We start from the raw sequence: 16,302 nt of genomic DNA, 5'->3' as shown, positions 1-16,302 counted from the left end.
TCAGCGAAGAGCTTCACTTTCCATCACAGATGATAAAAATGTGCCTCATTATATAAAAGTTTCAATATTTCTAAAATCTGCTTCCCAATGAAGATGTGCCTGATTATACAAGAAAAGCAACCACATTTGCTCTATTATTTGTCTTAGAGTAGAGCTGCAAATTGACAAATTGTTGAAGCAAATATCATCATCATCATCATCATCTAAACATACATGTATTCACCACCTCGAACGGCATTTGCAGCCCCCTTTCTGTCTTCTTCAGCCTCCCTCTCCCTCTCCTTCCAGCTTTCATACGCATGATCATCAGTCTGCAACTCATGCCGGCATATCGGACACGAATTGTGCTCGTCCTGCCGCAACAAAAACAACCCAACAACCACGTCGGATGGTTACTTCAAATTTGGAATTCAATGCAAGCAAATGAGACATGTTTAAAGAACAAAAATTTCGAAATTTACCAGCCATGGCTTTAGGCATGGAGGGTGAAATGTGTGTTTGCAAGGCAACTCCTGCATCTTGTCATTCACAACCAAGTTCTCTTTACAAATGGCGCACTCGGCCTCCTCTCCGAGCTTCTTCAGCACCTCCTCTGTGATCGTAATCACCGGAAGATTCGCCACCACCCGTTTGCTCGCCGGCGGGACTCTCGGGGCCGCCCTCACATCATCCATTATCCCCGGCGGAAAAACGCTGTCGAGGTTGTCGATGAGGGACTGAAGCAAATTCACCGCGCTTTCCGAGTTGTTGCTGTCGTCGTTTCCGGGTTCCGGCCGACCCGGCACGGAAGACGACCCCGCCGCCAAGGCGGCCGTCATGAGATTCGACTGTACCAGCCACTGCGGCTGTGGCGGCTCCCGATCCACCGTCAGATGCCCCTCAAACAAATACCCTACATAACAAAATCAAAAATCAAAATCGAATCAAACAAAATAAAATGAAAAAGGGTTTCTGCAAAATATCTCTAAGACCTTGATTTGGAGAAGACGAGGGCTGTGGAGGGTCGTTTTCCTGATGAACGACCTGCTGCGCCTCGGAGATGCAGGAGAGCAGGTGGGCCTTCTCGGCCGGTTCGGAAACGAGGGATTGGGCTAGCCGGAATAGGGCGAGTCCGGCGGCCCAGAAACCCGGCGAGGTGTACCGGGTCTTCAAGACAGTGGCGACTCGGCAAACGACGCCGTAATACAATTTCCGGAGGGAAGGGGAAGCGGAGGCGTAGTGGTCGCGAAGCAGCGAATTGAGGGAGGCGACGGCGTCTTCGAACTTCTGCTTCTTCGACACGTCTTTGTGAAGCTCCTCCAATTGCTGCTCCAATCGCTTTTCGTCTTTAGATTTAAACTCCATTTTCGCCTTCGATTTGAATTGAATCGGATCTCTCTTCTGTGCCTTCGTCCTCTTTTATTTCTCTGGTTTGGCTTGGCGAGGAGGTCATCACCCTTCAACGAAGGCACGAGAAGAATCGTCTGCGCGCCGTCCCATGATTGTCTCTAACTATCTCCAATTATCTCTCTCCACGTCACTGTATTATATTCGCTTTGTGTTTTGTTTGTTAACGACAGCATTTTTAGCGTCGTTTTGTTTACCTGTTGTAATACAAGCTGACGTGTAACGTGTAATTAATTATGTAGGATTTTGCTAAGTGGAGTCGCATAGATGTTGGTGATTTCTGTCCATTGATTAAATGTAGGCTTTGGATCTGATTTATGGTAAAAAATCGTACCGGTGTCGTAACACACCTCAATAGCACAAGAGAACACATCTTTGTTCATGTTTATGAAGAAGAGAGAAAATTCACTAGAACATGAAGAGATACAAAGCCAATAAATGGAAGTCTTCTATTCAAGTGTGCTACAAGTAGCCATCAATCTAAAACACTTTTCATTGTATAAAAAAATCATGCCAATTTCCATTTGGCTAAATTGCCTAAACAATGCATACAGAACAATGGAATGTAAGACAGATGCTAAAAGAATAAGAAGAAAAGAAAAAGAAAAAAAGAAAAATCCAAAGGCAGGCATGAACTCCAAATCATACAGAAGCCTCAATCCTTGGCTCAAATGAGAAGGCAGACATGAACTTTATGGCTTCACCATCCATAAAACATTTGGGCAATTCAACCCATTCATTGGCAGCCAAGTCACACAGAACACAACTAGAAATCTCAGCAGAGCTTAAGCAGATCAGTATCTGGTCACCAGCCCCAACACAGTTTATATCCACATTCTTGCCATACCACTCATGGGACATTGCTGGAGGCATTGCTGCAATTTGGTGCCAAGATCGAACATCCTCATCATAACACCACACCCTGAGGCTAGCGCTTTCAAAAAATTCTGACAGCAGAACCACTAACATCCTGCCTCCACACTCCACTAAATCAATGGAGTACTCGAAGAAGACGGGCAAAAGCCTGGGGTACTCAGAGAAGCACTTGGTGGCCAGATTGCAAGCCACAACTGACCCTGATGAGCTTAGGAAATGGACTATCTCTTCGCCATCTTTACTAGTAGTGATCACTGATGAGTATTGCTTAGATGGGCTTCTTTGCATGTTGGTTGCCACTACATTCCCAGCCTTGCTAAGGAAGTAAACAGCAGCATTGTCCTCACTTGATTCAGATTCTGCAGAATCATCATCAAACTTCTTACACAAGGCGGTCTCTTCTTCCCAGGAACCGGTGTCTGAGTTATACACTCTGAATGACAGCTTTGGAAATTCACCAAAGACAACAACAAGCTTGTAAGAGGACTGTTCAAACTTGGGACATGAATGCATCACAATGGCATGGAAGGTGAGATTTTGTAGGGATGGATCCAGCGGAGGGTGTTCATTGCAAGACCCTGTCACGGGGTTGCACACAATGAAGTTGCCATATGAATTTCGGAAACAGATCAAGCCACCAGAGGCTGAAACAGGCATGGAATTGCAGTTGGAGTTTTTCTGGAGGAGAGGTGGATGATCAAGTTTTTTCCAGCTTCTTTCAGTGGAGTCAAAGACTATTGATCGATTGAGAAGGGGATCGACCATGAAAAACCATGGAGCCCGTGAAGGAATCTGAGAGCAGGCAAGCTTGAAACTAGGAGAAGATGCAACTGATTTCCATCTTTTGCACACCGAAGTAAGGCGGAAGAATGCAGAGGTTGGTAGCCTTGAGAGGACCCTTTCCAGGAGGTCTTCATTAAGCTCATCCATATAAAAGGTGCTTGAAATGCTATTATCTTCTTCTTGGGATTTTCTCTTCCGAGTCATCACAGAAGCCGGGCAATTTTGGTCCTCCATCAACTAGAAATTAAGGAGATGAACACAACTGCAAAAGATAAGGGATGATTGTGTTACTTGGGAAATTTATATCTGTGCTCATCATATAGAACCAGAGAAACAAAAGTAATGGGCTCATATCAAGTGCATACAGAATGTAACATGAAATGGGAATCTAGCACCCCCTATCCTTGCGTTCCTATTTCCCATCTGCTATTTAGATTATTGATAAAACCATTTGTATGGCAAAGGAGGACGCTGAAAAGCAACGTAATCTAGTAAATAAAGATTCCAACTTTAAAGAAAAATCAATATGCGGAGAGGATAGTCATCATAGTGTAGTAAAAAACAGTGAGAAGCAAGCAATAAGAAATGGGGATGAATTGAAATTGCTGAAGCAAATAGGGATTGAAAACACCCATGAGAAAATGCATATCTGGGTAGTCAAAAATACCAGAATTGAGGAATGTAAAACTTGTTAAGACAGAAATCAGACCAATGAGGATGACCTAAAGTTAAAGGAACAGCTAGTGAAGTTAAAATTTTCAGAGCCAGAAGATGAAATTGGAGAGAGAGTTGGTGTGTATGTCCACAAGTAAGTAACAGATCTCGACACAGAACAAGGGTTAGAGTAAAAGGAAACAAAATTGTTCCACAGACAAAAACACAATTATTCAAGAAAATTGAGTGAAACAAAACAAACACCAAATGAACAAGAAGAAGACAAAAGGAGAAGATGAACAGAGAAAGAGAATGTACCTGTTTCTTCTCCAGTGCTTGTGCTCCGTGAGTCTGAATGGAAGACAGTGTGACTGATGAGTAGCTGAGGCAGTGAGTGAGGTTGGTGGGTCTTTGGCCTTCTCTTTAAATTGGGTTTTGAGAAAGAAAGACAGAGGAAAAAAAAAAGTGAGAAAGCGAGCCAAGGAGGAAGGAAGGTGTGAAGCTTCCTGGGAAGCTTTTTTTGTAAGGGGGTTGACACTTTGTTAGATACCAAACACACACACACAAAAACACTAAAACACACGAGGGGTTGGTTTTTCTTTTCATCCCATATTTATAAAACAAAGAGTATATTGCTTTTCTATACAGGCATTGCTACAAAATACACAGTGTGAAAGTAAGTAGGGTGAGTGGTTGACTCTGCTCTCTCTCTGTCTCTCTCTCTCTCTCAGCTCTGGCTTTGGATACCAAAGCCCCAAACAAAACCTGTTGCACTTGAACACATTTAGTTTGGTATCTCCACTTTAAATAAGTCGTCTTTCTTTTTCAATTTTCTAACACAAAAAGAGAGAGAGAGAGAGAGAGAGAGAGAGAAAGAGAGCATCCAAGCACGGCTGGTTGGTTGCAAAGAAAGACAATATGGCATGGATTTTGGATTAGAAAAATACAAAAATGTGACATTGTCAAAGGCTCCAAAGGGTTAAAGGGTTTGTCTTTGTCATGTTTCAGATGCGTGGGTTTGGGTTGCTTGCTGCAGCTGACCTTTGCAGAGTTTTGCAAAGCAAAAAAAAAAAAAAAAAAGCAAAACTTGTGCCTCGTTAAGGAATCTGTGGCTGCACTGCTGCTCCCACTCGTGAAGATTTATACTTTGTCTACTTCAAAGTCAATGCCCAGACCAGATTCTTCGAGTCCCAGAACCAAGCAATTTTCAAACAAGAATACAAGGAATAAAAGACAAAGCGAGAAAGCCGCTGATTACGTTCTATTTTATACTTTCTTTTGTTTATATATTTGCTTTTTCTCCTGGTTTCTCTCTCTCTCTCTCTCTCTCTCTCTCAAATTCCTCAGTGTCCAAGGCCTTCAAGGCCGGCCCTCAACGCAGAGATCTCGATGTCGTCACTTCACCAAGCTCGGGTCTCCAAGTTGGCTTCTTTTTCCCCATCGGCCAAAGTGGATTATAAAATTGACGTTTGATGAAGTTGTTTAATTAATATTCTAAAGAAAAGAAACCAAATTTACTTCTTTGTTTCCTGCCACTGATCAACCCAAATTCCATCAACGAAATTTGACTTAAAAAGCAATGTGCTAATTCAAATTTACAAGAAGACAGCATATGAAAAGCTTCATGTTCTGTTGGGCAAGGAAGAAAAAGAAACACTTCATATTTCCAATGAAGATAACATTAATTCAAAGTACAGATACAAAGAATTCCTCTTCCAACTCATTATGACCAGATTACATCCTGTCACCTTACCAGTGACTCTCCCAACTAATGTTAAGCAGAATCTGAGATTTCTGTAAATAATGAAAACCCCAGGCAAAAATTCCCAGCTCAATCTTTTCCTTTTGGTGATGAGGGGATCATTAAAAAATTATGGACAAAATAATAATGTGTTAAGAAGTCCACCTTGATTATTTAACCGTCCTCTACTTTTTCTACTCTACAGACTCCATTCCCATTCAGGAAACCGGAATGTGCAACTAGAGAAGTGATTCCATCTGCATATATTGCCCCATTGCTCCTGCAAATTTCAATGTCCTCTGCAACCAATGAACCTGACTTGCAATTATCGATATCCATGTCTTCTGAATTGCCATTTGCATATTCACCACCTGAAGAAGAAAGATCCTTCTCACAGCATGCTGATACGTCGTCCAAAACAGGCCAACATGACTCACCATTAGGTATAGCTATAACAACTGGATCTCCTCTTACTGTATCTAAATCCAATTTACCAGCAGGGACCTTCTCGCAACTAGAAATATCCCTCTCTCTTGAAACAGATGGACTCGACAGGGAACTAAGCGTATTATTTTCAACTATGCAAACCTCTTTTGGAACAGATGATGGTGATTTAAGGCTAAGATCTGCATTATCAGAACGTTCTCTTACTGCTTCAGAAATGATTACAGCACTTGAGTCTTCTACACAGCTGGAAATCTGCGGAGGCAGACTAGTGTCAGATGGTACAGACCCAGAATGGCATGTAGAATCTGCAGACTCAACAGTGGAACATTCAACTTGTTCTTTACGGCATGGCTGTACTTCAACATCGATCATTTCCTCTGTTTTCCTTGGAGGTTCAAGGGTCCTTAGACAAGATGCTCGTGGCTGAACCCTGCACAACAACAGGCAACCAGAATCATTTAGAGCGTCCAACCTAGTGTTTTTCACACACAAAAAAAGATGTACGTCAGTTTGAAACTACGGTTCACAGTCACACACATTGCATTCGTTAAAGATACTACATAGAATTTTAATTTAGAAACTCGAGAATAACATGTAAAAGTACACACTAATATACACACCTGCTATATAATAGCATATATGCACCCTGGGAAAGCACCTCTTCCAAATTTACAGTCGCAACCTGTGAAAAGTAGCAAGACAAGTCAGAAGAAAGTAGCTGCTTGGGTAACTTACTCATATTAAATAAAAGTCGCATGCCCATGTGTATTTTCTGCAATAGGGAAGGCCATAAGTATGTCCTCAAAACCAGTATATCATCAGGCCAGTAATCAAAAAACAAACGTAATCAACAACTCCTGCACCAGGAAGCCTTTGTAATTACTACCATCAGACTAATTTTTCATCAAGACCAATTTCCAGATTGCAGTATCCATGGAAACTATTAACAGAGGTCAATAGGTATCCACAGATCACAAGTATCTTTGCTACTGATATCCAATTAAGAACATTGGTGTATCCAGTAGAACAATTAAAAAAGAGAGTGCGTCGGGAAATATCTACGAGAGAGAGAGAGAGAGAGAGAGAGAGAGAGATATCTCACCTTACAGTCATCGATTCTATACCAGTTTCCACCGAAGTCCTTGGTGTAACAGATGTAGTGTCCGAAAAATGAAGCATTTAGCATATCCACATGTACAACAACGGCATAAAGCTTGTAGATATTTGCACCATCTCCCGTTTCACTCATGTAGGGGTTCAAATCTAAAGTTTCAGGAAATGTTACTCTCTTGTTAATTTTCCCAAACCGCCCACTCTGAAATGTTTGTCAACATAACAATTTCAGGAATCAACAGAGTATCAATCAATCACTCAAGAATTCGATCAACAAATTTTATAAATCATATAAATAAGCCTAAAAGCATCAACCAAGGTCATTGAAACACTTAGAGCACCAACTCAAGATGAGGTGTTCGCAGTTATGGAAGGTAAAGTCTCCAGCATAAATACGAATCTTTAAATAACACAAGGAGTTTCTACACAGTTTGTGCAACAAACATTCCCATCTGACAGAAAAGGTTATTATAAACCTAAATTGACAATCTAACCAGCAACTACAAATCCCAAGTTCATCTATAAAGTATAGAATCAAACAAAAATGCTGTTGACTATTGATTTATTCTTTAAAGTACTACTAAGTAAGACTTGGTAGGGGCTAAAAAAGAACTCATGGCTCTGGACCCAAATCCAATGGTATTAACACATTGTATTTCCCACTGTCTAAATGCGTGTAAATAAAATGCTTTCATTATGGTGGATAAAATCATTCATGATATAGGTTTTTAATTTATTCCAAGTTATTTGAGAAATATCTACTTTAATTGTAACATGAGTTCAATCAATTAACCAAGAAACATGTATAAGAAGAGTATAGCCGATACCTGAAATCTTTTCAAGGCAATTGTGAGAATATTTGGAGCGCGCTTAACAGTAAGGCGCTTCCCAGCCTTGACATAGTCATTGCACCTGTTAACAGTAACAATATATCCTATCTCATAGGAGACCATACAATAGACAAGAAAATGTACAACCTACGACTGGAAAAGGAAATAATAAATAACGAATGGAATTGACAAAGAAAAGGCAGAGACATACCCATCACATTTATACTTATTTTCTCCATCAAGCCACTCCTTGATGGTGAATTGGTCTAGACATTCCTCCAATGATGAAGCATCCCCATGAATTTCGACAGTTAAATCCATCATATTATCATATCGATTTGATATATTCTTGCATTTTGTACAAATCACCTGGAAGATATTCCAAAAGAAGAAATACATTAGAAGGGAACTGACATATATACAAATTAACAGGCTCAATCGTTCAATGAAATAAATAATAACTTAAACGAAAACCACTATTTAAAAGTCCCAAAAGTAATGCCAAATTCCAAAACACATCTTTACACTTGACCATAAGATGCATAACCTGAGATTGTAGCTGGCCACCAAATATATGTTGAATAATGGTTGTCTCTTGAGCGCTAGGATGTACAGCTTTCTCTCCACCAAACTCACTAAGGCAGACTGACTGCATTGTATCAATGGCAAACCTACAAAACAATACAGTGAACTTCAATACAACTCAACAACCATTATATACCAGAAGAATTCCGGAAGACTTTTAACAATGTATTCAATATAACATCTATCAGAATAGATAAAGAAACTAGATAAAGTGCAAGTAAAGAAACCTCATGAGTTCATGAGCATCCTCCTGCCTCCCGTGCACAAGATTACCACCAATATTTGGTAATCTAGAGATAATGTTGGTTGGTGAAAAGGCCTGGGAACTTTGGCTTGCTCTTTCAAGATGGGTTTGAAATTCACAAAGAAAGCACCAATCTTCACATATGCCTGCAAAGCAAGAAAGGAATAATTGTTGAATGAGTGAGGAATTGTTTAAGCACCTATAACATAAAAAATAGCACTGAATGGTTTTAGGACTGCACATTCTCTCCGATGGCCCTTCTCTAACAAGTAGGCAACAAGCGGTCGAGTGGTTGAAAGACACTGTAGAACCACGTTGGCAAAGCAACTGCAAATAAAAGGGAAATTAGCAACATAAACAAATTTGAAGGTAGAACAAGTATGATGCGAGCATCAGTGTGGGTGCCTGAGTGTGTGCGGGCAACAGGCATGTGAATATCTGTAGTTTAAAATGAATACATTGGTATTATAATGAATCGTGAATATGGTAAACAAAAACCTGTTTCCGCAATTTAAGAGTCCACAAGGAGGAAATCCGAGCTTGTCCCAATTGAAAAGTTGAACAAATTCATCATAGGGAAAAAGAATCTGCAAAGTATTAAGTGTTGGTTAAAGCATCTACGGGACAGATAAGAATTGCAAAAAATATGTGCACAACATTCTCATGAAAAAATAACTGAAAATTCACCTCTTTTGGCTTCTTGATATGCTTAGAAATTCCACGAATGGGAACAAGTGCGAGTCCGGAGAAAGTTTTACCCCCACCGCCTGAAGTTTTAAATCTAGGATTACTCAATGTGTTTTTGCATTCTGTCTTATGCCCTGATTTCCAATGTTTTTCTTGGCACTTTTGCGAGCTGCATAATTAAAAGAGGGATCAATATTTGGAAGGGGAAAGTTACATGTACATACAAACAAACCATCGGCGTGAAGCGCCCCTAAGAAACTTAAGAACTTCAGTTAAACAATAACTCTGCCCTCTCTATTTGCTGCGACAGGGCATGATCAACAGAAAATAACTAACTGTATCAAATACATTTAGCAACGTAAAATTTCATTGAAAAACAAATCTTTACAATAATCCATCACAACAGTAATAATTACGCAACTAAAATTACCATAATAACACACAAAAATAAATAAGCAAACCCAACAAAGCCACACTGTAACGCAATTTTTACATCCCAAGTTTAGCAAGAAAAAAAACAGCACAGAAATTTAAAAAATAATATATCCAATTAAGAATACCAGTATCTAACGGCTTTGCAGCGAGAGCACTTCTTGGGACCCGAATTGCCACACACGGCACAAACCGGATCCTCCATTAGAGCGCCCGGCATTTGGGTCCGATCACTGTGGTCTCCTCCTTCGAAGTTAGCGTCGACCTCAAAGTACTTCGAGGCCGTGTTCTTCACAAAGTGTAGCAATCCAAACGCTATTATAAACGCAGTAAATATGAATTGAAGGAACCAATTCAGATCCCAGCTCACTCCCGCGACATGCATCTACGCGCCTCCAGCTTCGATCTTTAACTCCTCCCCAATCGCAATCCTTCTCATCGATAATTTACAGTAATCACCACAATTCGCAGCTCAATTTAGGGTTGTTCTAGCTCTTTCTCACTCGCCCACTACGAAATCAGGGTTCTTTTTTCTGAAGCAACCCAGAGAGAGAGAGCGAAAGAGCGAAATCAGGTTAAGGTTAGGGTTTTAATCAATAATTTTGTAAGTGTAACAAGACAAAGGAAGCTTCTTTATTTTATACATGGCGACCTCTGCTTCCCTTCCCTTGTATGTTTCTTGTTCTAGCTTTTTCGTTACGTTAACAATAATTTTGATAAGAAAAATAAAAATTCAAAAGAAAACCCAAAAACAAAAATAAAAACTTTATGCATATTCCGATCTCTTTCCCTCTTTTTCTCTCTTTCTTTCTCTCTCCTGTTGATTCTCAACGTTGGTTTCTTGGGTGTTCTCTCTAGAAGAGACGAAAGAGACAGTGAGGTTTGAGCTTTTTTTATTTAAAAATAAAAAATAAAAAAAGGAAACTTGGGTTTTTCTTTTCCTTCTTTTTTTTCTTACATGGAAAATAAATAAATAACTGGGATTTTTATGTGATCCTGTCACGTGCTGTGACAGAAATGGAAATCACAGCCAATCTGCTTGATTACTTGTCCGTGGTCTTTGGCTTTGCACATTGGGTGTGGGGCGCACCTGGAAGTACATTATTTGCTTCTGAGTTTCCATTTGGGAATCATTGGGGGAATTTGCCGTTTCAAGGCTTAATATGTCTTCATTGTTTTTCTTTGCAGCTATTTACTAATTTGGGAAAAGCGAAAGTTGGTTTGAGGTTTGAAGCTGTGAAATATGATGAGCTTGTAAATTTCATTTTCTTATGTTGAAGTTTTTTAGTGGCTATAACCTTTTTGTTTTATTTTATTAAAGTCTTCAATTCCAAAATAATTTAGAAGGTTTTAGGTTGAAAAGAAAAATGTGAAGTAGGTGGAAAAAAGTTTTATTAATTTATACACTAGAAAAAACAAATATCATTAATTAGGCACATAAAAAATGCGGCCAATATAATGGTGCACATGTGAAAACATTCACACTTGTCCAACATGAAACCTACCCACCTCATCAGCACGACAATGCAAATTCTATGGTGGAAGTTATGGAACAACAAAATTATTCTTCTTTTTAGAGTGGAAGTTATGGAACAATCATATTATTCTTTTTTTTTTTTTTTTAAATACAAGCAATAGTCTAAATTAGCAGGATGAGGATTTCTCACACACACGCTACCATAGTGCTACGGGGTTTGGAACCTGAAAAAGGGCCAATTCCAAATGCATATGGGGTGTGTTGGTTTTATCTCCTCTCTCACATTTGTTGCCCTTTAGCATTGGAGTTGTTTTATTGGCACTCTTTCCAGATTGCATGAATTGAATGGTTTTTAAGTGCTAAAATGAGCCCATTTTAGTAGATGCAATGTAAGACTCTGTCCAAGGAAACTGGCTACCCCATTTTGGGCCACATTAATATTTTCCTGCTTCTTCACCCATAAAATAAGCAAGCTGTGGGCCTTTTGGGTTTTGTTCCTGTTGGGCTTGGGCAAGATCAACTAAGCGCAATGTCCTTAAAAATTGGACACCAAATAAATATTAGGCCCAATGGCAGGTATCCTTTAGATGAGAAATAGACCATGACTTGAAGGCCTTAAATATACAAATTTTAAAAAGTTTATAAAAGTGCTAAGAAAGAAAAACTCAAAAGAAAAGGAAAAGTGGATTAATTTATATATATATTTTTTGGAATAATAACATGAGTGATTAAATTATTAAGAATTAAAGTTGTTTATTTAAAGCATTATTTTGCGCATATATAGCATTGTCTGTTTCTTTTGCTTATATATAATGGCTCTCTTTTTTGGGAGATTCATTATAATACCTAATATAGGAGCTCAAATTATTATTATTTTTAAAAATTCTATATGAAATGGATTTTAGAAATACACCCAAAACTCATTTACAACATAACAAAGAGGCTTTTAACTTCTTATAAATTAAAAAACTGACATTGATTTCTTAAAACAAGCCTAACCCTAAAATCTCATAAAGAAACTCAAAACACTGAATAGGGCATCAAAGTAATTTAATAATTAAAATTCAATTCAATAGGGCAATCTATTATTTTTTGGGTTTGTTTATAGAAATTAAATGGTGTATGGTTTATCTATATCATTAGTATTAAGAATAAATATATGACTAAATATCTCCCATTTTCATTTATAGTGCTCCATTATAAGAAACCAAGGTCCCCCGGCACTAATTTTGTTTTTGGCCATAATATATAGTTATATATAACAAGTTCATTCGTAATATTTTATAATTTCTCTTTGTAAAAGGCTATGAAAAAAGAAAGGAACTTCTCTACCCGACATCATGTTTTCTTTTCCCTTTTTTTTTCCCTAATACTTTTGTTTTGTTAAACTAGTAATTAAATGTGTGTACAATAACCAAACAGCTAAGCTCAACTCAATTGGCCCAAAATAATTGCAAATATATATATATATATATAGTAGTAGTAGTAAAAGTATGAAATTATGACAATGACATGCATTTTATCCTCTTCCTTTGCCAAATATATTTACCTTTCTCCAATGCTAAGAAAACCCGGAGTGGTGTTGCCCACTACCACAATAAACATCTCCAATTTTGATTTTGATTTTGATTATGATTATTTTTGGTTTAGTTGGAACGTGTTTGGGAAATCCCCATCAACATCAAAAGGCCTACAAGTGCACGAACTTGATAGGAGTCCATTTTGTCAGGGAGTTGTCTGCGATGCTATGTGATGACAAATGCATGATAAATCCAAGGTTGTTAATAGGAAGGGGTAGCTCCGTAGTTTGTGGATTCGTGTTCGGTCTTGATGTTTTCTAGGCTTCCTTCTCCTAAGGTCCCAAATCCGGGAATTGGAGATCAATTATTGATTGAGTTTGATATTAGTAATTGTTTTGTACGATTCATAGTCACTCTATTGTTTTTGTCATTTACATAACCTAAAAGAGAACAGTTTTATTTTCATATACTAATCATTAAATAGCTGAGAACCCTCAAACGTAATGTACGACTAACAATAGCATTCACGCACAGTTAACAATATCATAGCATTCGCGTACAACTGACAATAGCATTTTCATTAAAGCATAACATCGTGTATCTATGAGATATTCTATATATAGAATATAGGAGGAGAGATTTGAGAAAACGGTTTTCTTTGTTTATATTATATATAGCGTATAGGCTTCTCTCATCTTCCATCTTCTTCTTTTGGTTGGAGTTGGAGGGCTTCTCTCATCTTCCAACTCCACAATCGTTGACCTCCATTGAAATCGGACCCTAACTACTCTCTAAACCACAATATCAAAGTATTGCGGTCCTTACTTTGGTGGGATATTTTAATATTGAAAGAACTGATAATAAAAAAAGAATAAAGAGTTAAACAAATAAAATAAATGACAATTTTTGCATCAGCACTGCAATAGTTTATTATAAATAATAAATAAATAAACATGAGTCTGGTAGCAATGTATATGATTGAGATATGAGAGATAATGGATCAGCTAGCTGTCCTAAAAAAGTGCGCACTAAATGTAAAAGCATATGGGTCCCGCACCCAACGTGGCCAATTTGCTGGCTGCAGGTTGCAACACCGTGGAGCCCCGCCCGCCACCTGATTGTTGACGCGTCTCATACAGAAAAATTTGATTGTTTGATTGCATGGGTCCGATATTAAGAACACGCGTACACCAATCAGGACACAATTACGAATGTTGCTAACGTCAGTCGTAAACGCATGGTGTACATATCATGAGATCTTTTAAATCGTGGACGCATGCGTTCACATAATCAATTGATAGAAATCGTCCATATGCTCGTCATGAGGAAGGTGTATGGGAGGTAAAAACTTTGCGTGCAAAAGAGGAAAGATGAAAACGAAACGAGGTGGCTAGGAGTCCATGCATGCATCATGCACGATGAGTATGTGCGATAACTTAAGTTTCTTAGCAACCAAACAACATGCATGTGCCGGGAGGGAATTTGAGAGAGAGAGAGACGAACACGTAGACTAAGTTTTTCACCGACCAACCCTAAAGGAGGGACAGATGGCAGCAAAAGCTTTGGTTAAACCTGGCTTTGGCACCAAAATTTATGGTGGATTGCATGTTGGGCTTTGCGCTAAGTCTATAGAAAAATAAATATTGGTGTATTTTAATTACAGCACATGTTGTGGTCTGTCTTTGTGTACGTATGATACGAGCCAATTGGATATATATCTTAACAATTCACTTGCCTTAAAAATAAATGCAGAAAAAACCTTAACAAATGTCAAAGCCAAATAATTACAATAATCGTTTGTTAAATGGGTGGCCTAAATATTTATTCGCAAAACCCTAAATCTGTGCTCTCAGAAACCCAGTAGAAAGGGGGACTGTATCACATTGACATTTTTTGTTATTTATTTTATCCTCGTGTTAGCTAGGGAAGCTGTCTCGAGCAATCACTTAATTGACATTTTTCCATGTTTTTTTTACACGTAAAGGAGGTTTTCTTTAAGGCGCAGTAAGCTAGGAATAACTCAGAATATGCATTAGCAGCCAGGTGGTCCCTTACTCAATGTTTTATTTATTCTAATTGAACTCTTAAGAATATGTTGGAGTGGAAAAACAAAACGTTCATTGTACATGTTGGCTATAAATAATACTTCGTTTTACATTACCAAATGTCATACGTCTAATATTTTACTGAAACTTGTAGCTCCAGTGATATAGCATTTTATCACACACGGTACAACTTGTATTCATTAAAAATAATAATGTGAATATATAAAATGTTGATTAATCAAGGAACAAAAACCCATTAAAAATGGGGTTTGACATGAATCATGAGACCATGGCTCGTGTTCTATCATCCATGCCACTCACTCCCACCTAGCAATCTCTGAAAAACATGGCACAACCGCGTTAGCCTCCCTCTCATGATTCATGAAGGAATATGCTATACGAATTCCAAGGAATCTTTTCTTTCCAGTTACTAATATCTAATTCAAATTATAATAAGAAAAACAACAAATAGTAGGTTTTGTTTATTTTCATTCATAATTCTTCTCATCACGTTCCTAATTTTCCCAAAATAGATTTAAAAAAAAGTGATTTTGGTGTGGTGTTGAGTGATTTAGATTATCTTTTCAACCAAAGCTTATAAATTTTGAAAAGAAAATCCAATTAAAAGTGCTTAACCACAATAGGAGCATCCGCAATGATGCTCTCTATTTCTTAGCTAAAATTTAGCTAAAAATATAAGAAAGCTATTTTAGGAGCTCTCTTAAAAATTTCAACTCCAACCATACTCCCTAATTTGGAGAGTCATAAATGGTATAACTCTTTTTTGATTGGTCCATCTCTATTAAAAAATAAAATAAAAAATAGTTAGCATTAAATAAAGGTTTGAAATACTCATTAAATAAGGCAGCATTAAATTATAGGGAGCCACTAGGAGTACTTTTTCTCTCCTCAGATTTAGGAGCTCCTAGAGGACTCCCTATTTTAGGAGGTGAATAGGGAGCATGGTTGGAGTTGCATTTTTACAATTCCTCCTTAAAATTTGTCTAAGGAGGTGGTTTAAAGAGCCCATTGCGGATGCTCTAAGAAAAACAACAAATAGTAGGTTTTGTTTCTTTTCATTCATTCATAATTCTTCTCATCACGTTCCTAATTTTCCAAAAATAGATTTAAAAAAAAAGTGATTTTGGTGTGTTGTTGAGTGATTTAGATTATCTTTTCAACCAAAGCTTATAAATTTTGAAAAGAAAATCCAATTAAATTAGGTAAAGTTCAGTTTGCAAAGCAATGAAATTAAAAGTGCTTAACCACAATAGGGTTGAGACCAATTATTAAATTAATCAAACAGCATAAAAGCTTAGCTTATAATAAATAAGAAGATTCCTCACCCCTTTCCCCTCCGCTTTCCTCTGCATTGTTCAGTGTATTAAAATTAATTAATTATAATTAAGTCATAATCCACTGTGTAAAAATGCGTAAACTCTCAAACTCCCCAGTAGCGCGTGATGTGCACGTGCCAACCGA

At 38.0% G+C, this 16,302-nt stretch overlaps 3 protein-coding genes across 4 annotated transcripts; all 3 read right to left on the bottom strand.

Moving 5' to 3' along the window:
- Positions 1-30: 30 nt before the first annotated feature.
- AIP2 (RING/U-box superfamily protein) lies at positions 31-1,453 on the bottom strand. Its single transcript, XM_021949616.2, has 3 exons — positions 972-1,453; positions 462-892; positions 31-353 (listed from the first exon to the last, which is right to left on the bottom strand). The coding sequence occupies exons 1-3, from the start codon at positions 1,342-1,344 to the stop codon at positions 204-206; spliced, it is 954 nt and encodes a 317-aa protein (XP_021805308.1). The 5' UTR covers positions 1,345-1,453; the 3' UTR covers positions 31-203.
- A 402-nt stretch (positions 1,454-1,855) lies between these two features.
- LOC110749498 (F-box family protein) lies at positions 1,856-4,508 on the bottom strand. Its single transcript, XM_021949610.2, has 2 exons — positions 4,018-4,508; positions 1,856-3,307 (listed from the first exon to the last, which is right to left on the bottom strand). The coding sequence occupies exon 2, from the start codon at positions 3,277-3,279 to the stop codon at positions 2,029-2,031; it is 1,251 nt and encodes a 416-aa protein (XP_021805302.1). The 5' UTR covers positions 3,280-3,307; positions 4,018-4,508; the 3' UTR covers positions 1,856-2,028.
- An 830-nt stretch (positions 4,509-5,338) lies between these two features.
- Positions 5,339-10,656, bottom strand: UBP18 (ubiquitin-specific protease 18). Of its 2 annotated transcripts, none has more exons than XM_088247368.1 (11): positions 9,907-10,656; positions 9,347-9,515; positions 9,158-9,246; positions 8,901-8,986; positions 8,643-8,805; positions 8,378-8,501; positions 8,042-8,199; positions 7,828-7,912; positions 6,990-7,202; positions 6,508-6,569; positions 5,339-6,359 (listed from the first exon to the last, which is right to left on the bottom strand). In XM_088247368.1, the coding sequence occupies exons 1-11, from the start codon at positions 10,161-10,163 to the stop codon at positions 5,615-5,617; spliced, it is 2,151 nt and encodes a 716-aa protein (XP_088103494.1). In that variant the 5' UTR covers positions 10,164-10,656; the 3' UTR covers positions 5,339-5,614. The 2 variants fall into 2 exon arrangements, with proteins under 2 accessions (XP_088103494.1, XP_021805285.1); XM_021949593.2 differs by having other exon boundaries at positions 5,339-6,317; positions 9,907-10,655.
- Positions 10,657-16,302: the final 5,646 nt, after the last annotated feature.

The sequence above is a fragment of the Prunus avium genome, chromosome 1, assembly GCF_965620075.1.
Source record: "Prunus avium chromosome 1, drPruAviu1.hap1.1, whole genome shotgun sequence".
Lineage (NCBI taxonomy): Eukaryota > Viridiplantae > Streptophyta > Magnoliopsida > Rosales > Rosaceae > Prunus > Prunus avium.
Note: the sequence above shows the minus strand (reverse complement) of the source record. Positions and strands in the feature narration are given on the sequence as shown.

Coding starts and splice junctions, on each gene's coding strand:
- LOC110749498 (XM_021949610.2), bottom strand. CDS start 3,279: ATGGAGGACCAAAATTGCCCGGCTTCTGTGATGACTCGGAAGAGAAAA.
- UBP18 (XM_088247368.1), bottom strand. CDS start 10,163: ATGCATGTCGCGGGAGTGAGCTGGGATCTGAATTGGTTCCTTCAATTC. Junction 9,516..9,906: donor TGCAAAGCCGTTAGATACTG/GTATTCTTAATT, acceptor TTAATTATGCAG/CTCGCAAAAGTGCCAAGAAA. Junction 8,987..9,157: donor CTCTTAAATTGCGGAAACAG/GTTTTTGTTTAC, acceptor TTTTATTTGCAG/TTGCTTTGCCAACGTGGTTC.
- AIP2 (XM_021949616.2), bottom strand. CDS start 1,344: ATGGAGTTTAAATCTAAAGACGAAAAGCGATTGGAGCAGCAATTGGAG. Junction 893..971: donor CTCGTCTTCTCCAAATCAAG/GTCTTAGAGATA, acceptor TTTGTTATGTAG/GGTATTTGTTTGAGGGGCAT. Junction 354..461: donor CATGCCTAAAGCCATGGCTG/GTAAATTTCGAA, acceptor TTGTTGCGGCAG/GACGAGCACAATTCGTGTCC.